This window comes from Conger conger, chromosome 17, assembly GCF_963514075.1.
Source record: "Conger conger chromosome 17, fConCon1.1, whole genome shotgun sequence".
NCBI lineage: Eukaryota > Metazoa > Chordata > Actinopteri > Anguilliformes > Congridae > Conger > Conger conger.
In genome coordinates this window covers 16,858,047-16,880,625 of record NC_083776.1, presented here as the reverse complement: position 1 = coordinate 16,880,625, position 22,579 = coordinate 16,858,047, and the positions used below count along the sequence as shown (strand labels likewise).

At 43.0% G+C, this 22,579-nt stretch overlaps 2 protein-coding genes across 5 annotated transcripts in view; both read right to left on the bottom strand.

The window, feature by feature from the left end:
* Positions 1–1,485, bottom strand: part of LOC133116707 (calcitonin gene-related peptide type 1 receptor-like) — a 31,982-nt gene extending 30,497 nt beyond the window's left edge. For 2 of the 3 annotated variants that reach the window (XM_061226585.1, XM_061226588.1), the window contains exon 1: positions 1,275–1,484. The gene's annotated coding sequence lies outside the window, so the exon portion shown is untranslated. Of the gene's footprint in view, positions 1–1,274 lie in introns of all 3 variants that reach the window. The other variant, XM_061226587.1, reaches the window with a different exon arrangement.
* A 2,819-nt stretch (positions 1,486–4,304) lies between these two features.
* tfpia (tissue factor pathway inhibitor a) overlaps positions 4,305–22,579 on the bottom strand; it is a 35,633-nt gene continuing 17,358 nt past the window's right edge. The window contains exons 2-9 of one of the 2 annotated variants that reach the window (XM_061226877.1): positions 19,213–19,416; positions 15,193–15,369; positions 13,514–13,576; positions 13,014–13,076; positions 12,265–12,327; positions 10,125–10,205; positions 5,985–6,164; positions 4,305–4,960 (exon numbers count right to left, since the gene is read on the bottom strand). In XM_061226877.1, coding sequence (XP_061082861.1) covers positions 4,893–4,960; positions 5,985–6,164; positions 10,125–10,205; positions 12,265–12,327; positions 13,014–13,076; positions 13,514–13,576; positions 15,193–15,369; positions 19,213–19,416 — 899 coding nt within the window. In that variant the 3' untranslated portion in view covers positions 4,305–4,892. The remainder of the gene's footprint in view (positions 4,961–5,984; positions 6,165–10,124; positions 10,206–12,264; positions 12,328–13,013; positions 13,077–13,513; positions 13,577–15,192; positions 15,370–19,212; positions 19,417–22,579) is intronic. The other variant, XM_061226878.1, reaches the window with a different exon arrangement.

Here is a 22,579-nt window from a genome sequence, read left to right as displayed (position 1 = left end):
CATCATTGCGCGAATTGCCAAATATGAAGAGATCTTCCCTTTAGCTCTCCCACATTTCATAATGCACATTCTGTAGCCTGTCTTACGTAACCAGGCAGATAACAAAACAACAACCTCATGTGTCCAGTGTGTCTAAGACCACTCGAGGAGCGTCTCATGCTTATTAACAAATGATGCAGTTGGAATTGTGGAATTATGTTGCGCAATGGTATTGCACATACAATATATACAGTCGGCATATATGTCTGCAGTTAATATTTCATCTGCCAAAAGCTACGGGAACACGTCGCTAGATCTGATCCAACTGATAAGCTGCAGCCTAAGTTGCAGCATTTTATTACACCTTCATCCAAATTAGGTCCCCTGGACAATAGGCTACTGGCCGGAGCTTTCCTGAACGCACATCTCCGTGTTAGATTAAATAAATAAATAAATAAATAAATAAATAAATAAAGGGCGAATTTGTATGCCTCGCCGAGGGTCGCTATACCAAATCGCATATGACACACCAAATTCATTGCAGAAATTCGCATAATGCATAGACTGACATTAGTTTAGCTAGCCTACAATACAGGAAAATCAAATGGCCATCAGTAAATCTTGTTTATCTATTTAAGAAACAAAGTCAAACGGTAACATTAATTTTAGCTACTAGAATAGCAGTTAATAGTTATCAACACCCATCCCGTAAATAACACTCGTACACAAACCCAATTCGGGAGAAAAGAATATCGGGTTATTTTTCACCCTTTTAAAATAGCAAACATGCTGTACAGTTGGCTACTGGAGATGCATTGTAGGGAGCAGTACGGTTGAATTGTCTATGACTATGAGAGAGACAAATCAACATCACCGCCAAACTGACAAGGTTGCAACCTGTTTGGAACTGAAAAGATATGATATTTGGCGAGACCAGACCAGCACACTGTCGTTCGTTTTTGCAGTGTTATTGCAGTATGGGGCTACCCAAGCTCATAGCCTACAACTTAGCGAGTTTTTATGCAGATTTTGGTGAATGATTGTTCGTAAAATCTCAGGGCAACGTAATCACGATCAACAGCTCAAACGATTCAATCTTCAATCAAATGTCTCCAATCCAGTGACAGCGCTTTTTGCGAGCTTTAAAGGGAAATAAATTCATATTTTAGAGACAAGACCGATGTCTGGCTCTCGCTAGCTTATCTATGTAAAATTCACTATTCATATGTTAGCTGGCAATCTTATGGATATCTGTGTTAATAACACCACGCAAAAGCACAACACACAACGCTTACCTGAGAGGGAAAAGTCCGAGTCCGACTGATTACACCGGCTGGAGTAGATCACTGTCGATGGATAGTGGTTGGTTTCCCCAACATTAATAAGAAACGAGTCCCCAGTTTCCACGGCGCAGTGTCTGAGGCGCGTATGGAACAATGACGCACACCGAATCCAGGGTACAATGAAATGTTGGTGAAGTTGGAGCTGCTGTCAGACTCAGTGATCCACTGCGGCGGCTTCCTGTTACATCACAAATTACCCCGCCTTGGGAGAACACGGCCGTCTCTTCTGTAGGACCGGTTTCCCAATAACGTGAACGCCCCAGACTAAAGGAAGCTTTCACTTCGCCACCCGCAAAGGTGTCTTCGATACTATGAATTAAAATGCCGTTACTGTGCTCGTTACTCGCAAGACGAAAGAAACAAATATTCAGAAGTGTAGATAGTAGCGTAGTATAGTGTAATGTAGATGTCTACACCAACACCTAGAAGCGAATTCAAATCCCACCAGCCCGAAATGACAAATGGTTAAAAGTTAAGAGTTCATAATTCCAAGCAGCTGTAATTCATGTCCTATTAGCTGCCTATAATCTTCTACTCAAAATTAAAATGTGCTGTTATTATCTCATGTGTCCTATCTATTTATGACGGCGTTAACAATCAAACGTCTTGATATGTGGTGGTCATTAGTGATCACATATCCTTCCAATGTGTACATTCCAAAGTAGGTATCGAAACGGCAAATCTTATGGCGATGCTGCCCTCTTGTGGCAAATTCCAGCGGCAGCATAATGGAAATGCATTATTTTGGAGTTTTAACAACAACATCATGGGAATAATTGATCAAACACTATATTATTTTATGTAAATATTTTTATTTTAATGTCACCGGTTTAGAGAACCTCTGTATTAAGAAACAACCGATAAACACGAGGGAAGAGTCTCAAACATTTCTGTGATGTAAATTAAAAGTAACGCGTGCTTTAAGCCGAGGTTGAGCCTCAACGTCATGGGAAATGATTAAGGAGTTATTGCACTGAAAAATTATTAAACTTATTCGGTTCTATATCGGGAAAGAACAATACCTTCAGTACCTTTAATTAAAGTCAAATGACATAAATATATCAAATTACAATTTATTCCCACCCCTACTGGTAGAAGAAATCAGCAAAATATCCAACCCAAGGAATATTCTTAAACAATTATATAAACTGACATCCACCATAGACTCAACAAATTACATCAATAACAATTACACCAAAATTCATTTTTTAAAACAGTTTGGGGCCCCATCATCATCTCATTAGACTTGCCTAATCACACACACACACACACACACACACACACACACACACACACACACACACACACACACTAGAAAACCCTCACCAAAATCTTATTCTCTTCCTTTCATCATCTTACTTTCCGATCTCATATCTCCTACTTCAGAACCTAAACAACCTCTTTAATCTTTATACAACCCTTTATATGCAATGCTTGGTGTTGTCATGTCCTGTCATGTCTCTCAGCCTGTGCATCCATCTGCTGGGTTTTATAATACCTTGGCACGGTTATTTGTGTTACTGACACCTTCCTGTCAGCTTGAACCAGTCTGGCCCTTCTCCTCTGACCTCTCTCATTTATAAGGCATTTTTGCCCACAGAACTGCTGCTCACAGAATGGTTTCTGTTTTTCACACAATGCAAACTCTAGAGACTGTTGTGCGTGAAAATCCCAGGAGATCAGCAGTTTCTGAGATACTCAAACCACTCTGTCTGGCACCAACAATCATTCCATGGTCAAAGTTACTTTTATTCCCCATTCTGATATTTGGTCTGAAAAACAGCTGACCACATCTGCATGGTTTTAAGCATTTAGTTGCTGCCACATGATTGACTGATTAAATAATTCCATTAACAAGCTGGCATACAGGTCTACCTAATAAAGTGCTCACCGGGTGTAGATCAACAGACAAATCTGTCAATTTATTATTATGAAATATTACATCCTATTGCACAGGGGTGGTATATGACCAAGCAGGGTGCACAGATAGCACACCACTCTCACTGCACAACAGCATCTACCCAGCGATCATCCCAGAAGTGCTGTCAGACTGCCTGCACTGTGCGTATCCACATTTCGACTTCTTCGTGATCTACCAAATGGTTTGTTTCAGTGGCCAGGTCTCCACACTTTCACCCACTAGGAGTCTATATTGATTCACTTTCCTCTCTTGACCGTAAGAAGTCCAAAATTACCTATTGTACCATGACACTATTTTTATATGGTCTATGCTTCACCATAGCCTAAGGTGTTATTTGTTCACGCCTAAGCCTTTTAACAATATTGCCGAATGCTGGGAGAAACAAAGTGTGACGATGTATACAAATTCTGGAATGCCCTGGGATCAGGATGCCCGTCTGTGCCATTGGCTGCAAACCGATGTTTGGCGGCCCGTTAACAGTGGTGATGCCCAGCGTGCCTTCCCCATTATGGTAAAATCAGCGACTACAGCCGCTCAAAGACCCGAACATCACAATGCACACGCCTCGCATCGTGTCCACAGGAGTAGGGAGGGGTTTTAATTGTGTAAAATAGTCGCTGGCTCATCTGTAGTACTGTGTGGACTGTAGGGTGTAGAATAGTCAGTCTCTCCTGTAGTACTGTATGGACTGTACGGCGGAGATGAGCCAAACCGTAGAACAGTCCCAAACCTTGTGCAAAGAACTTACTTGCCCACGGTGGAAACGTGCTATGGGGTCATTATTCACCATATTGGAATTCCGTTTTTGTGATGTCACTTTGTGCCATGTTGAAGTTCTTAGATCAGACCTGGGGGTAATCGGCTCACAACAGATGTGTCTCATCACCCTGGATGAGTTTCAGACACACGGTAACACAATCAACACACTATCAGCATAACACACACGCATCGCAACGCACTACTAATACCTGCAACTGCCAGCTAGACACCGCAACAACTCCAGAACTCAAAGTTTCATTAAAATAATGGCAATAAAACATTGCAAGCAAGGATTGAACAAGTTGTGAAATTCTCATTACAGTTTTAATTGTGCTGAAACGAAGACTGGCTGGGAACAGCGGAGGGGGAGAAAGCACATTAGCAGCTTTGAAATGAATCACAATCTTTGTTTCTTTCATGTTAAGTCATTTATTCTTGTGTTTTTAATTATACTAATAGTTTGGACATACAGTTTCGATTAGGAGCTAATCAGCAGTATGTTCTGACTTATGTTTGGACTCCTGTGGCTTTGCTGAGTGAGATGGAGCACAATGGCTTTCTCTGCAACTCTTTTACACAAACTGTTCTCTGCAGTTTTCAGTATCACACAGACTACAGTTTATATTCATTTTAAAAGAAATGTGTGCCATGGGGTCCATGAACCGATATAAAAATATACAAAACAGCCATAAAAAAATGCATTTTATATAAGAGTATCGCAGTGCAAATGTTTAACATTGTTATTCTACATCTAAATAGTGAGGCGAGGACGATATCTGAACATTACTAAGACGAATACGGTAAACATTAGAAACGTGGACATAAATATAGGCTGAAAATGCATTGAGAAGGTAGTGTTGAATAGGAAAGTTCCAGATTCAGGTTCAGGTTCAGACGGATCGGAATATGATGTTGAAATTCCTCTTCTTGACCCGTATCCTCGATTTTCCAGGCTGATCTGAAAGGGTAGCAAAATAAATAAATAAATGAAAAATGTAAATAGCCAAACAAGTACGGCAATGCTGCAATTCAGGTCACATTTGCCAATTTGAAAATGCACATTAAGGCCCTTAATATTATCATTTTGATATAAAATTATTAGGAACCATAAAATACAAAAGATGCATGTTCTTCATGCATAATAATGCAAAATTATGAGATTGGCAGTAAATGGACCAAAAATCTCAGAATCAAGATATATCTTCTTGAATAATAATAAGAATGCAGTATTTTAATGCAAACGTATGAGAGAGCTAGTAAATACACCATAAGTCTCAGAATCAAGATATATCAAGATATATGAATTTTTTAATTAAAAAAAATTACGAGTTTGCAAGTAAATGTCAGAATTAAGATGCATCTTCATGGATAATAACACAAATACAAAATAATTGTGAGCCAAGTAGATACATCTAATGTCAGAGTCAAGGGACTTAAAGTAATTGTGATGCATCCTCTTTTTTACAGCCTGTTTTAATATAAAACAGACACGGCGTTATAATGGTTTGGGAGCTGCGCTGGCAATTCTGCAGATGAAATGAAAAATGTCTCTTAGGATTACAACATCTGCCAAATATAATACGAACATGACTATAGCAAACTTTACTGTGTTCAACTGTTAACAGTTAAAACAAGTCCAGTAAGGACCACATCGACTCTCCTGAGTTCAGCTGAATAACACTGAAGTGAAGAGTCAGTGACTCAATGTATCAATTGTGCCGAAATGAAGGGGCTGCTTGCGCTGCTTTTTAGAATGAGAATAAATACATATAAAATAATGTATAAAATGTACACACAATGACTATGCAAATATGAATGCAAATACGAATAAATATAAAACACTTCCCACAAAAAGAGCTAAAAAGACCAAGGAGGTTTCAAAAACAAAGCAGGATTTTAGAGAAGTGTACAGTAGATGCGTCGATGTGCACGCAGATAGACAAAGGGAAAGAGAGAGGCAGAAAGGAGGCGTTCTGCGCTACCTTTCATGCACGTCCTCACGCACTGACGCCTGGAGCCAAAGTTATTCCTGTTCCCTCCGCAGCCGGTGTAGTGGAACATCTGGCAGCGCTTCTTGCGGGGGTTGTAGATGTACCTCTGGACCGACTCGCCACATGTCCCCCTGTCTATCGGACTGAGGCAGAACTTCGGCCGGTGAGCGACTGAAAACAGGAAGGCACATTTTGAGCGACAGATGGTGTACTGATGGCTGACATGGTCTCGAACATGTCTCTCACACATACTGTAGGACCACCATGTTCCTGTGAATAGGTTACAATGGGTAAGGAACTGGCCTTGTCACCTACAGACAGCAGCTTTGATTCCCAGGCAGGACACAGTCTGTGTCATTGTACCCTGGCCTTCACTGCCTCAGTAAATAGAATGTATAAATGAGTACAGAGAGTCTGCTAAATGCCCAGAATGTGAAGTCATTTAACGGAACAGTGTGTTAAGACGGCACTGCAGGGAGAATACAGGACTAATATGATGAGTTTAATAAGTACACACTCACTTAAAACCCCATATCATAATCTATTTCACTGATTCATTTTATGGGTAATTGATTAACTGTGTCAAACAAGACAACCTAAGTAACCTCTCAGATTAAAAATAACAATACATAAAAGTAAAATACAATAAAACAAGGATAATTTGGCTCACAGCAGGAAAAAAACACCAATGAGAATAAAAGGGTGTGCTATACGTAGATATTTAAAATCCTTCAGTGGTATGCTGTGCATACATTGATGTGTTTAAGCCAACAGTCTCATCCTATAGGAGTAGATGAGGATCAAACCAATACAAGGTCAGCCTGCATAGAGGGCCATCCAGCAATAAGCTGGAAGCTCTATTCAACATGGCAGCCCAAACAGCTGTATATTCTATGGCTTTCTCTGTGAAACATTAAAGTGGATGGTCTCGCCTACATCCGGTTGTACGTCATCCAGTTATCTTCTGCCATTGTAAAGAACTGTGGAAGGCTTTTAACGACCCACTCATTTCCTAGTTGCATCCATTTTTATCACCAAAACAATTTAATATGAATATTATAATATATCCCCTTATATGTCCTCTAAACAGGATAAACACTAACAACAAATTAGTCCTACACATAAAGGAGTGGGGCAATAAGCTGATAATGAAAGACTGCCATTTTGTAGAAATCCACAAGATGGCACCATGGGATGCAGATTCTGTTATTGACTTTACAGGGGCCTCTTCCACAAAGGAGGATTACTGACTTACCCGGAGAAGAGCACCAAATAAAAACCTGGACCCCACCCAAGAGTGGAACATGGTCTGAAGTAAAAAAGAGCTGTTGCAGGTTTTACTTTGTGCAGTTATCTTGTGCAGACTCAGTAAACCTGCCAGCAAGAGAGATGCGTTCTGCTTGTACTGTGTATGTGAAAAGCTCTTACACAACTCCAAAACTGACCAATTTACAAAGTTCGAGAATGTTGCAAAACTGCACACTGCAGCTCTTGCCTCTGACGTTCTCTCAGAAAAACACATCTTGTGAGACAGCACATGAATATGCACGCAGGACGCCAGAATGAAGTCACCTGCTAAAGTGCTCCCACGAGAATCACTGATATCCCACAGTAAAGCAGCAGGGTGTGTTTAGGGCCTGCACCAGTGCGCTGGGTACCGCAGTGAATCACTGTCAGAACAGGGGGGGACTTATAAGCACCCGGCCCCCCTCTTTCAGCCCATCTGGGGCCCTCGCCTCGCCTCATTAGGGAGATGATGACAGAAATATGCGCACGGCGAACACACAGGTGCGGAGGAAAGCTCCAGAACAGACGGATGCATAACCGGGCGTCTCCTGCACAGAGCAATACACTCCCGTCTGATACGGATACATCCCTGCAGATAAACAAGGAAATATAAGCACATTCACAGCACAGCTGCTTCTGAGATGGCGGCCATTTTGTGGTATACGGTACGTAGACTTAGTTTCCCACTGTTGCTGTTTGTGCGCCAATTTTTATTTGTTCATTTTATTTATTTTTACGAAATTCATTTTAGGGAGGCATTCAATCTACTCACTTGCTTTTTGTTGTGTGTGGGCCTGAGTAAAATATTGAACCAAATTCTCATTGTGGTTATATTTTCACATAATTGGATGTTCGCTGGTTGCTGAACTGACAAACAGCATAAGGTAATGCATAGAAATGTAACCCATAATCTCTCACCCACAGTTAAGCAGTAAGCGCTTGTAGCTGGATTGACTTTTCCTCCTTGTCCGAAGAGAATTCTGCAGCTTACGAATATTGTAAACATGAAAAAGCAGGTCTCAGGTCATACACATTTATTGTTAAATTAGGCCTTCCCTGACCGATGAATCCCACATGTAAAAAAGACCTCTGGATTTGAAATACATTTCCATTCTGAAATACAGAAGTGGAAGTTGCACACCCCATCCGTAGGCTGAGACAAAGTCCTAGAAATGTAAAACGTCTGAGTATTCTATCATTTCCTCGACTATATCCCCAAGAGTCACACTCTGACAAGTGTGAACCTCAGAGAACCTAGACCCTACAGGAACATGTGAAAATGTGAGAAGTTTAGAGAGACATACTCTTTGGTAAATCCATCCTGGTAGTAAAGACGGTGTCAAAGTGAAACGTAAAAAATATGTAAAATGGTGTCATGAGACTTAAAGAGAACGCAAGATCTGAAAGTTTTGAAAGTCAAGTTGAGTTTCTACAATTTTTTGTGTGTACATTTCAGATCCTTTCTGAAGCGCCTTGAGATTTTATTCTAAATGAAAGGCGTATAATACATTCAATCTATTATTATTATTATTACAATAAAGCTATCTGTGTCAAGGAAACATAATGCTGATGCATTACATTACTTTGTGTTATGCAGAGCGGGTTAGACAGATTACATTTCAACACACAATCCCCTCACAGCTGGGTATTTACTGAAATACCCCAACCGAGGAATCAAACCCAGACCCTCTCAGTGCCCAAACCAGCTCCCTAACTATCACACTACACAGGGGCTCTAGAATGCCGTATCATTTTATTACACAGGTGCTGTAGAAGAAAAAAGAAAGGCCTGCAAATATGACCTGTACCCTCATAGACTCCCATACATGCGGTATACATGTGCATAGCATAACTGACCAACAGCCTTTTTATAACTTTAGCTATAATTTCCAAAAACTGTTCAGGAAGGCCCAAACAGACTCTCCAACATAAAGGAAGCAGGCAGTCACTCTATCGGCCAGAGGGGTCGCTACTGAGACACACAACATGATGAGGAAAGCAGTTCTACTGACATAATCATTTCCCCAGTGATGCCACTCCCAGTCACGCGTGATTCACGCACATTACCCCACCACATATACTCCAGCTCCAGTCCCTGCTCTACACCCATATGGATATTGATATGATCAATATCAAAAACAAATTTACTAAATACTGTGATTTTGTGGAATTATATTTTGTGTCATTATATACACAGTGCACACTTTATTAGGTAGACCTGTACACCAACTTGTTAATGCAAATATTTAATCAGCCAATCATGTGGCAGCAAAGAAAATGCATAAATGCATGTAGACGTGGTCAAGAGGTTCAGCTGTTTTTCAGACCAAATGTCAGAATGGGGAAGAAATTTGATCTAAGTGACTTTGACTGGGGAATGATTGTTGGTGCCTGACCAGATAGATGGAGTATCTCAGAAACTGCTGATCTCCTGGGATTTTCATGCACAACAATCTCTAGTGTTTGCAAAGAATGGTGCGAAAAAACCCAAAAAAATCCAGTGAGCAACAGTTCTGTGGCCAGAAATGCATTGTTAATGAGAGAGGTCAGAGGAGAAGGGCTAGACTGGTCAAAGCTGACAGGAAGGTGCAGTAACGCAAATAACCACACATTGCAACAGTGGTATGCAGATTCGAAGTGGATAAGCTACCAGTGAGTCAAAGAAATAAGTCTAATAAATACCTGATAAATTGCTCGCTGAGTGTATATGATATCATATTATAAAATAATTATACTATTTTCCCAAAGGTCCACATATTGACACCATATTGCGGTGTATTTATTTTGTGTAAGGGTGGTGCTCTGCTGTGAGTAGATGTGATGCAGGGGCCACCCTGCACTTACCACTGGAGATGAGGGGCTGGGTGCTGGGTCTGGGTGCCTCTGGGACGCTGACCACCACGGGCTGTTCAACATCCCCAGGCACTGCTCCCACAGCACAGAGAGACAGAGGTTTCTCATCATAATCATAATACACAAAAAAGTAACATCAATGCACTTCAGTCAACATCATAACCAAGTTCCCCTGCAACAAGCCTTCAACTCTAAAATACACGGATCAAATCTGCCTATTATAACTGATAAAATTACTGTGTTGGTAGAGAAGGATCTGAAGGAAAACAGATAGATAATATGAAGGACTGCACACTTCAGCTGCAGTCACGCTGGAGTCTCAAGCATTTGTATTGTCAAACTATCTTTTTTATCATGCTTTAATGCAGTGTTACACAACTCCACGTCCTGCGGGCCGCGGTGACTGCAGACATTTGCTCCCAGTGTGCTACACCACCTAATTTCACTAATTACCTTATTATGTGCACCAAGTAGGTAGAATAATGAGTGAAATCAGGTGGAGCAGCACACGGTAGGCACAAACACCTACAGACACTGCAGCCTGGAGGACGTGGAGTTGAGTAGCGCTGCAATAATGTGTAGTTTTACTGAAAACTGAACTGGAGTTTTGGTGGTTCAGACATGGTAAGCCAGTGGTTCCCAACCTTTTGGCTCGTGACCCCATTTGGCATCACAAATTTCTGGCGACCCCAGAGACTTTTTTTTTTCTAGAATTAGTTCTTGATCATGTTTGTTATACTGCGTTGCAAATACAGAGTAGCCAGATTAGTGCACAAAGTGACATTTTATTTTCCCTGATCAGGAAATACATGTACAGTTAGGTAAGCTACAAGGCTTGATTAAAAAAAATAATAATAAAAAATTAATTACTACACATTTCAGACGACCCCATTTGAATTCCGCGGGACCCCACGTGGGGTCGTGACCCCAAGGTTGAAAAACACTGTGGTAAGCACTTGAATGAATGAAAGAATGAATTAATGGATAAGTAAATAAATAAAGGCTTCGAACAAAAATACAAAAGAGTATAGTGATGGATTGTGGTGGGCTCGCAATGAATTGGGGTGCATTTCTCTGGCACGATTTGGATGCACCCACACAAACACATTAATCATTGGGGATAACCTCTAACCCACACAACATGGCCTTCTCCGTCACCTGATCTGAACTAGCGGAACATTCTGGAATGGAGGCTGAGGCAGACTTGTCCCACTCCATCAGCCGAGCAGGAGTTGACTGACATCCTGTGGGTGCAATGCTGTCCTATTACTCCTACAGACTCACAGGCACTGCCTCACTGATATACAGGCTATGAAGGCCCAAAACAGGCTATGAAGGCCCAAAACAGTACCATTCTTCATCTATCCCTGACAGTTACAGGTGTGTGCAAAGAGGACGTGGCAGACAGAGGTTTTCTTTTTCGGGTGGAGCTGGTATTAGGCTTACAGCTTTGCACATGCTGTTGGGTTGATTTAAGCACATCAGAGCCATTTCTCAGGTTCTGTTTAAGTCTGCAGGCGCTGTCATCAAGAGCCTAGCTTATTTGAGTGTGCTCGCAGAAAGAACGAGGAAATTAAAAAGGATTTACTAAGTCACACGCAAGATATTTGGAACTGGTCTTTTTCTGAGATGCTGACACCCATCCGGCTTGGTTTCAACAGGAAATCACTTTTTACCCCACAAACACTAACCAAAGTGTATATTTCTATTTAATATATACAGTATGTAATGTATACAGTATCTGCTCCAGAATAACTTTATTATCATCTGTGTCTGTCCAATGTTCTACAGAAGAACATTACCATCAGTCTCTGTTCAATGTTCTACAGAAGAGCCATATCATCACAGTTTCTGTTCAATATTCTAACGAAGAGCCTTATCATCACAGTTTATGTTCAATGTTCTACAAAAGAGCCTTAACATCACAGTCTCTGCTCAATGTTCTACAGATGAATGTTATCATCACAGTTTCTGTTCAACGTTCTACAAAAGAAAGTTACCATCACAGTCTCTGTTCAATGTTCAACAGAAGAACATTACCATCACAGTCTCTGTTCAATGTTCAACAGAAGAACATTACCATCACAGTCTCTGTTCAATGTTCTGATACTGAGGATGCACACAGGCCTACCTTGTGGAGGTTCTGCTCGCTCTGAGGTTGCAGTATCAGTCGCAGGTTCCGCTGGTTCTGGTTCTGCAGAGACCGTACAGAGAGGCTGTGCTTAATATTTAATATTTCAACACAAACCGTCCTCAGTGTTTCCTGATACTTTTTGTTTTCAGGTTCGTAAGGCAAATACTAACCTACTCCAAGTGAGAAAAAGCACTTAATCTGAAGTACAATTACACAAAATATACACAAACTAGACTTGTAGGGCTCCAGTCTTGTTAAGTTAATTTACATTAAACACATTATCCTATCAGGAACATTGTGAAACGTAAAGGTAATCACTCTTTACCCCACAAACACTAAACAAAGTGTATATTTCAACTTAATATATACAGTATGTGATCCAAGCTGTTCTCCAGAACAACATTATGATCACTGTCTCTGTTCAATGTTCTTCAGAAGAGCGTTATTATTAGCACAGTCTCTGACCAATGTTCAACAAAAGAACGTTATTATCATAACAGGCCCTGGCCACTATTCTACAGAAGAAGATTATTATCATCACAGTCTCTGTCCAACGTTCTACAAAAGAAAGTTACCATCACAGTCTCTGTTCAATGTTCTACAGAAGAACATTACCATCACAGTCTCTGTTCAATGTTCAACAGAAGAACATTACCATCACAGTCTCTGTTCAATGTTCAACAGAAGAACATTACCATCACAGTCTCTGTTCAATGTTCTGATACTGAGGATGCACACAGGCCTACCTTGTGGAGGTTCTGCTCGCTCTGAGGTTGCAGTATCAGTCGCAGGTTCCGCTGGTTCTGGTTCTGCAGAGACCGTACAGAGAGGCTGTGCTTAATATTTAATATTTCAACACAAACCGTCCTCAGTGTTTCCTGATACTTTTTGTTTTCAGGTTCGTAAGGCAAATACTAACCTACTTCAAGTGAGAAAAAGCACTTAATCTTAAGTACAATTACACAAAATATACACAAACTAGACTTGTAGGGCTCCAGTCTTGTTAAGTTAATTTACATTAAACACATTATCCTGTCAGGAACATTGTGAAACGTAAAGGTAATCACTCTTTACCCCACAAACACTAAACAAAGTGTATATTTCAACTTAATATATACAGTATGTGATCCAAGCTGTTCTCCAGAACAACATTATGATCACAGTCTCTGTTCAATGTTCAACAGAAGAACATTACCATCACAGTCTCTGTTCAATGTTCTGATACTGAGGATGCACACAGGCCTACCTTGTGGAGGTTCTGCTCGCTCTGAGGTTGCAGTATCAGTCGCAGGTTCCGCTGGGTCTGGTTCTGCAGAGACCGTACAGAGAGGCTGTGCTTAATATTTAATATTTCAACACAAACCATCCTCGGTCAAGGTCAGAACACCATGGTGTTGTTTCCTGATGCTTCTTGTTTTCAGGTTCGTAAGGCAAATATTAACCTTCTTAAAGTGAAAAAAAGCACTTATTCTGAAATACAATTACACAAAATATGCAGAAACTAGATTTGTAGGGCTCCAGTCTGTCAAGTTAATTTACATTAAACACATTATTCTGTCAGGAGCATTGTGAAATGTATTGTATTTTCAAACTGTGTAAGACTAGCAATCAATAGAATACAAACATCACAGGGGCGTATTAATTCCACAGCCACATAAAACATTTAAAAGGATTTTCAGTTCAATTTAGAAAAGAATGGTGCTCTTGATTTCACTGAGCTCAACATTAAGTCTAATTTACTTTGAGGTCGCTGCACACATACCCCGTTGTATTATGCAGCTCTGGAAGTGCAAGCAATAGTTCTTTATGGCCATTTGAGTCCAGTAAAAATGACTTAATGGGCCTTGGCAAGGCTGTGCGTTACAAGCTAAAGACCTGGTGAGTCTGGCTTAGAGAGTGCTGTGGACACAGAAGAGTGTCTCATTTCACCTCCTGCCTGCTCCCCTAATTAAGCTCACTGATCAGGTAAAGATTAGATGTTTCCAGAGGTTGCCATCTTGGGGGATGCAAAAAAAAAAGAAAAAAAAAAAAAATCATAATGGCTGATGTAATTCTAAATTTAAGTGACTTGATGCGATTGTGTTTTCCTCGGCTTCTGGGAACACGGTATACGCTAATGTAATGGAGACTACCCCCCAACCCCCTCCCCCAACCCCCCTCCATCTCCAAACAGAAGAAAAAACAACTTTGCATAATGAAAGTCATTCGGCAGAATAGCAACAACAAAAGAACAACTTTGCGTAATGAAAAAGTAATTCAGTGACAAGCTATATCCCGAGTAGAACAGGGTATGTGAACACATGGATCATAATTATACTAACAGCTCTATCTGCATAGTGTAGCACAAAGGATCTTGGATATAAATATAAATAACTATACATTTCCAAATAATTTAAAAAAAAGTTACAGTTCAATGTTTTCATTTCATTAAATCATGTAAGATAATACAATCTTACATATTAAGTAACATAGTAACATATTAAATAAAGTAACATATTACAAAACTAGCACTTTTAATTTATTATAAATATAAGAAATATATTTGAAGAAGGATCAACATATTTTATAAATATATGTCACTTTATTTCACATATATGGTAATATATTTTGTCCTGTGTGGGGTAAAAACAACGACCGGGACATCTGGCAGAACTCTATGGTAGAGAAATTACTACTCAGTGGAGGATGACTTAGAACTCTATGGTGGTGAACTCAAGACTCAGAACTCCATGGTGGAGGACTCAGGACTCACTACTCTATGGTGGGGGACTCAGGACTCACTAATCTATGGTGGAGGACTCAGAACTCTATGGTGGGGGACTCAGAACTCTATGGTGGGGGACTAAGGACTACTACTCTATGGTGGGGGTCTCAGAACTCTATGGTTGGGGACTCAGGACTACTACTCTATGGTGGGGGACTCACGGCTCTGGTGGCATCGGGCCTCGCACTCCTCCCTGGTGCGGAAGTTGTTGGCGTTCCCGAAGCAGCCACCATAGAAGAAGCGCTGGCACTCTCCGTGGGAGCGGCTGAAGAAGTATCGCGGCACCAGGCCACGGCAGGGGCCCGGCTCCTCGTCCAGGTGGCAGGGGGTCTTATCGGCTGGAGAAGGATGGAGCAGAGCACTCAGTGAGACACAAGGCTTCAGCCACTCTAAAGGACTACACTTTCCACAACCCAGCACCTCTACTAACCACACTGATGCCAGAAGCACCTGACCGCATTAATTACATGCAAATGATCACATCATTTATTACACAACTGTTCACACGGCCAGCACTAGTTCCCCCAGGCATGTGTGTGTGGGACATGGATACCTGCCAGTGAAACGCTGTGCTGCTCTGTGTGATTGACACTCAGACCCGTCCGTTCTGTGGGGTGTAGCGGGTTTAGCGGGGGTACCGTTCTGCTCCTGACTGCTGGCTCAGACCCAGCGGTGCTCAGATAATACCGCTTAATATCCGCCGGCTCCGCCACCCTGCCTCTCTCCCGCGCGTATTAATGGACGCCTTCAATTACAACGCTTCCATTAAGAGCCCGTCCATCAGCTCTCCAGACACTTTCCCACTAGCCCCCCCTCCCTGTTCCCCTGTTTAAAAGAGTATGTTAAACTCCTTAATCAAACATTCTCTTTAACCAAGTCACACTGCGCATCTCACTTTCCCAGCACTTGGGCCCAGGTTGTACGGTAGTTGACCCATTCCCACACTGAAGATATGCACTGCTACCCACTGTGATGTCTGGCAGAAAGGCCTTCGGCTTACCCTCACAGTACCTGTGAGTGGGGCTTCCTCGCTCTCTGTGAGATTACACATCAGGAAATAAATGAATATTGGAGATAATGGATCACAGTGAATAGCCCCATACGAATCCTCCCTCATCCTCAGTTTCACGGAGGGATTTAAAATTGTCTTAATGAAGGAAACACAACCAGAATCTTTCTTTCTTTACCGACGTGGATTAGCCGGCTGCATCCAGGGCGCCGGTAAAGTGACGGGATTGATTGGATGGCGGAAGACAATTTGTCTGCCGAGCGTTCTCATGCGGCAGTTCTTCAAAGGGCAGCTCAGGAAATCATTCCAAAATGCATTTTTTCCAGGCGGTGACTAGGAGTGATTGAGTTAAACGTCTCAGAAACGGCAATAACAAACAAGCAAGACTGCGGAGGAAACGGCCAATTTGTCTCACTTTGGAAAATATTCCATCTGTTTGAGAACATTGCCAACGAGCTGAATAACACACGCGGTAAAGTGAATTTGCTTGGGTGAATCGTTCAAATAAAGCAATTCTCGAAGTTTCAGATGCAATAACGCAAAAAGATTGAGTTTCAGTGCCATCTTATTGGTGACCTCGCTCTCCTTCTTGATGAAGCGCTGACTCTACATGCGCATATAATTTTTCTCCTCGTCAGATGGACGCTGAAGTTTGCAGGCTTGTCGATAAGGGATCGAAATTTTCAGAAAGCAAAACTGAGGATTAAGGCCAAGGCATGACTGGATCCTGAATACTGAAGAGTATTCCCCCCCCCCCCCAATGCAGATAGGAGAAAAGAATGCAGTGACAGCATTGGCCACTAGATGGAGACAAACTTACTCTTATTTTGAGCTAGGACTGTGAATTCCTGCGGAGATCAAATGAGAACTGATTGCTGCCTCTCCAACCACACAGAGGAGGAAACAGCCTTGGTATTTAGAGAAACACAGTCTTGTGTGCTTGTGTTAAAGCACTTCTCCTGATACGAAAGTTTTGCTGAATATTTCTGTGAAGATGCATTTAACAGCATTTTGCACTCGCCCGAGTCTTAGCGGGAAAACTAAAAAAAATAGAACAAACTCTGAAGGAACTCAAATGAACCATGGTTAGACGATATATTAAACACGCAGATCCGAGTAAAGACAATTAGATAGGCTTCAAATGAATCGGGTCGTTTAAGTTCTTGTACTTGTACTCTAAGCAGGAGTGTTTTCAGAACTGTCCCACCCCCACATTCCAGCCCCCCCCCCCCCCCCCCCTCCAAAACATTGTTTTCAGACCGCCCCGTTCCACAGGCACAGACGTGTTGACTCTGGCTGCGTTGGGGGGGGGGGCTGGTTTTGTAATTCTCCGTTAATGCGGTTTGCAGACCGCTGCGGTCGCAGGAGAAACTGAGGATAGCGGTTATCCCCCCGCTACAGACACGCTCCGTGACCTCGTTAGGGTGGGGTCAGACTGCAGAGAGGGAGGGGCCTCCCCATGGGACCAGGGACTGACATTCCCCCAGAATCGCTAACCCCAGTGGCTACCGGAGGTACTGCAGCTTATTTAGCCTCTGCTTCATTCTCCTATTCGTTCCTTCCCATATACACACAGTGAGCACTTTATTAGCCATTTATTAGACTTAAGTCCTCTGCTCCTGTAGTCTATCCACTAAGAGGAACTGCTGCTCACTCTGCATACTCTGAGACTGTGCGTGAAAATCCCAGGAGATCAGCAGTTTCTGAGCTGCAACAATCATTCCATGGTCAAAGTCACTTAGATCACATTTTCCCCATTCTAATGGGGAAACATTAACTGAGCCGTCTCCAGTACTTCTGTCTCATTGGGCGACCCTGACCAGGCCCTGCGGAGGGATATGACATCACCACCCTCCCCACAGTGCAGCGTAGCAAGTCCTAGCCAGCCTCGGCAGAGCGCTAAAGCGGCTTGTTGTGTTTAGTATTCGCCGGCGGATTAGCCCTGCACCGCCAAAGTATTTCAATTAGCCGTACGGGTTCATCCAGACCCGGTTTGTGCTGAGGCAGAAATAATAAGCACGGGAACGCCTGCCCTTTGAAGGTGGTTCACTCACATGTCCGATGACCTGCTCTTGGCATCGACTTTGATTTCTCCACGGGAACCTTCTGCCGATCGTTAATGTGCTTTCCAGAAAAAATAATAATAAATGAAAACCTGGCTTGTCCTCCCCTCAGGTAATAAATGGAGTTTCTCTGGGTGAACATGCATCTTTTTAAAGAGAAGCGAAAATGAGCTGTCGGCCGACTGCACACGCATCTATGATTCTGATGATGGATGAATAATGCATGCGGGTGCATGTGCTGTGGAAGGACTGCATGACTGCTGTTATGTTCCTCCATTATCACACGCCTTTACTGGTGTTCTGAAGCTCTGCCCAAACATGCCACCTCAAAGCCACTGTGGAAACGGACGCATTGTCCTATGTGCCCCGTCTCTTCACAAACACACTTAAGTAAGCCCTGTGTGGATAAGCTTAGTGCCTAGATTTTACATACACAGCAGACTGCAACTAGAGATAGCGCTGTACCCTGGAGTGAAATCCAGGGTAATGACCAGCTTGATGTTACCAGCTACCAGCTGGTCAACCCATGTTGAGTATAGAGCTGGTCTGAACTGGTCAACCCGCTACCAGCTGTTTCAAAACATAGCTTGAGCTGGTCAAACCATGTTGAGTATGGAGCTGGTCTTACTGGTCAACCAGCTACCCACTGTTTCAAAACCTAGTTTGAGCTGTTTTTTTCAGCAGGGTTAAGAAATGTTCTCTCCCACTTGGTGGGCATGCCAGGGGTCCAATCAGACCAAGTAGTAGTGAGTGACATGTTTAAGAACCATGACTATGCCATAGCCAATCACCCTGTGAGTAGCCATTGTAAAATGGATGGTCAAAGAGCCCATTTCCTCCTTCTAAACCAGGCAAGGTTTTTCTTATCTTTCCCTGAGACCTGACTAAAGCTCTTGCTTTGTTAGCACTAGCGTGATCTTAAACCAGGGAGTGCCTGCAGATGTGGCCTGTATAAACATCACTGTTATCAGTACAGATTACCCGGCCATTCTCTGAATTCTGTCTCATTATTAGCTGATTGTAACATAATGTAATGCAATGTTAAAGAGTAACTGCAGTGCACAAGCAGGAACCTTTGTCACACACGGACAGGTTTCCAGGGGGCTTACGTTTGACGATGCACATCATCTCGCACTCCTCCACGGTCTCAAAGTTGTTGGCGTTGCCCTGGCAGCCCCCGTACTCGAACCTCTGGCAGCGGCGGGTGTCGGTGTCAAAGTAGAAGCGCTCCTTCAGCGCCTTGCACGGGCCCTCATCCATCTTCAGGGCGCAGGAGTGGTGGAAGATCCTCAGCTCCGGCTGAACGCCGTTTCCTGAGGAGAGACGTCACACATCAGCGCTTCCATTAAACCTCCTCCCTTTTCTCCGAGCATAAATTAAGCCAGCTATCAGCTTTCACCTTGTGGCATTTGTGGGGAATAAACCGGCTTTCCGGTATTTCAAAGTGACTCCAATTTTAAAAGTTCAAGATGCCCTCACCGCTCTCAGACGTTCGAAAGTGAGTCTTTAAACTCTGGGAACTGTCCGACAGGCAAGGACTGGCATTTTACAACACGGGCTGTTACAAGGAGGCAGCTTTAGCGAGAAATGACAGGACATGACCGATCAGTAAATAAGAGACAGCTGAAAGGGGAAAAAAAAGAGTTGAACTTCATGCCATCATTCCAATTCTCAGAAGTGTGATAAAGATGTCGGTTTTTACTGACAGAACTGTGTCAGTTAGGATACCTACAGCTTCATATTTTATGTGTGAGGACAACCAAGTGCTGCATTTCTTGTGTCATATTTAAAGTCTACTTTAGCAGGAGAGTTGGGCAACATGATTCTACTGCATCATGTCAGGGAGGCAGGGTATCTACACTCACTTTATTAGGAACACCTGTACACCTAGATATTCATGGGATTACCTAATCAGCCAATCAGGTGGCAGCAATGCAATGCATAAAATCATGCAGATACAGGTCAGTAGCTTCGGTTAATGTTCACAGCAACCATCAGAATGGGGGGGGGGGGGGGGGGGGATGAGATCTCAATGATTTCGACCATTGCATGATTGTTGATGCCAGAGGGGCTGGATTGAGTATTTCTTTAACTGCTGATTTCCAATCATGTCAACATGGAACAGAATCTCAAAGGAATGTTTGCCACGAAGAATTGAGGCTGTTTTGAGAGCAAAGGGAGGCCCGACCCAGTATTAGTATAGTGTTCCTAATAAAGTGCTCAGTGAGTGTATATCGAAATGTACATATCATCTCAGGATGTGCACATGACAATGAGGCTGTTAGTCAGATAGCCTTTTTGGTATTTTTGAAGAAAAGTGAAGTGAGTGGGTGTATAATTTAACCTTCAGAATCCTATGATTCATCAACACAGTTCACCTCTGTCCTACCCCCCCCCCCCCCCCCCCCCACCCCCCACAATGCACTGCGGCCACATGGGGTCACAAGGCTTCAGGAAAACATTCGCCCTGCCGTACGTAGCGGTAACGAGAGGGCTGGCAGAACTTTCTGTTCTCCGGGTTATTCTGTTGTTCCCGGGCTGGGACTGCGCCTCACAATGACGTCCGCAGCGCTAATTCAGCGCTAGCCACAAACCGCCCGGTCCGCTCGTTTGCTTTTCCCAAACCGCCGTTAGCATTCCTGCGTACGGCCGGATGAGCAGCCGGGGGGATCCAGCGGGGAAACAATTACGCTCAGGGTGCGCTCCCGATTCAGGAGAACAGGCGAGGCTGAGTACACACACCGCGCAGTAACGGCGCCCCCAGAGTGTGTGTGTGTGTGTGTGTGTGTGTGTGTGTTTCTCCCATGGTGCCGCCGCTCTTCTCAAAGTCCTGGGAAGTGGGAGGAAAAATGAGAAAAATGTGGCTGCCCGGCTTTTCCAGGGATCTGGGATTAAAGAGAATGCAGCAAGGCTGTTTTTCACAGATCCTCATCTGTAAAGTACACTGGAACAAACCTGTTCCCAGTTTCACAGCAGAGCAGGGTGCGTATATTGATTTTGTTCTGATTTTATCTTTCTGCTGAGATAAGGGAGCACAGAATGTCTAACACTACCCAATCCATCCGCACAACACTACCCAACCCCATCTGCACAACTTTACCCAACCCCCCAACCCATCTGCACAACACTACCCAACCCATCTACAAAACACTTCCCAACCCCATCTGCACAACACTACACAACCCCATCTTCACAACACTACCAAACCACAATCGGAAATCTTAGTCACTGTACAACACTACCAAACACTACCAAACTAGCCTTCAACACCTGACATGGGCTTTGAGATAAAGGCTTCCATCTCACGATCTGTCAAAGACGAAAATCACTCAATACCTATAGCTTGACATTCTTTATATAACTGCAGATTAAACCATACAATTTTCTGCTACGTGTCAAGGATGTTCTGAGGTCTTTAGTGAGGTCTCAAAACATCTCGGGAATTTCCATTTCTGCTGCATTGAAATGCTCAGGCATTAAACTGGACACAGAGGCCAGCAGTAAGCAGTAAATAAGAGGACATTTTTTCATTTCGAAATTGGACTGAAAAATCACTGGCTGTTCTCCAGCTTTCTGTTCAATGAAATGTGGGTGTATTTCTACATCAAGAATCGGTCCAGACACGCTTTGAGAAGTGTTGGGGTGGAAGCTGTTGATGTCCTTGACAAGTCGAAAGAGTCCATTTCTGCTGCCACTGATAATGATCCAACGACGGTGTCCGGAGATGGGCCGAACCAAAGCCCACAGAGCGGATGTGTTTAGTGCAGGCTACACGCTAATGTAAAGCTTGTACTTAGTGTGAGTGCTACTGCCACAGGACAGTATTATGCTGGAAGTTGGTGAGAGTTAATCGCATTGCCCCACAGCAGCAGCAAGTCACTCCTGACTTGCAGTAGAAATGGAAACTGGGTTATGAATAGCGAGTAAGTTAGCAAGCCGCAGAACAAAAGCAGGAACTTTCGTAATCAGAACTCCTTCTATGTCGCATGGGGCTTGAGCCATTTACTCACACAGTGGAGCATTGTGCAGGTTACACATACTGAATTACGTTTACAGCTGTTTACTCAGAGACAGTTGAGCACTGTACGTGGTTACACATACTGTATTAAGTTTACAGCTAAGAGTGCATCACCGTGAGATCAATAGCGTTAGCGGGAGCACTGCCCACCGCACAGGACAAAGAGCCGACACTGACTCACGGCCAATAACTGTGACTACCCACTAAAGGGTAGCTCGTTAAGTCAATACTGACGATGACGAATACTGCAATGAAGCCGGCGTATTAGATAACAAATTGGGTTCAAATCGCATCATGTGCTGCCTTCAGGCCGTGACTAACACTGAGGTGAAGGGCACATTACAGACGACCGGGTTTAAGTTTAACACTGAGATTTTTACCGCCGCTGGCTCACATCTTTCCGTCTTCATCAAAAGTATTTTCTTTCAGAGTGCATAATAACAGAGGACTAGTACAGG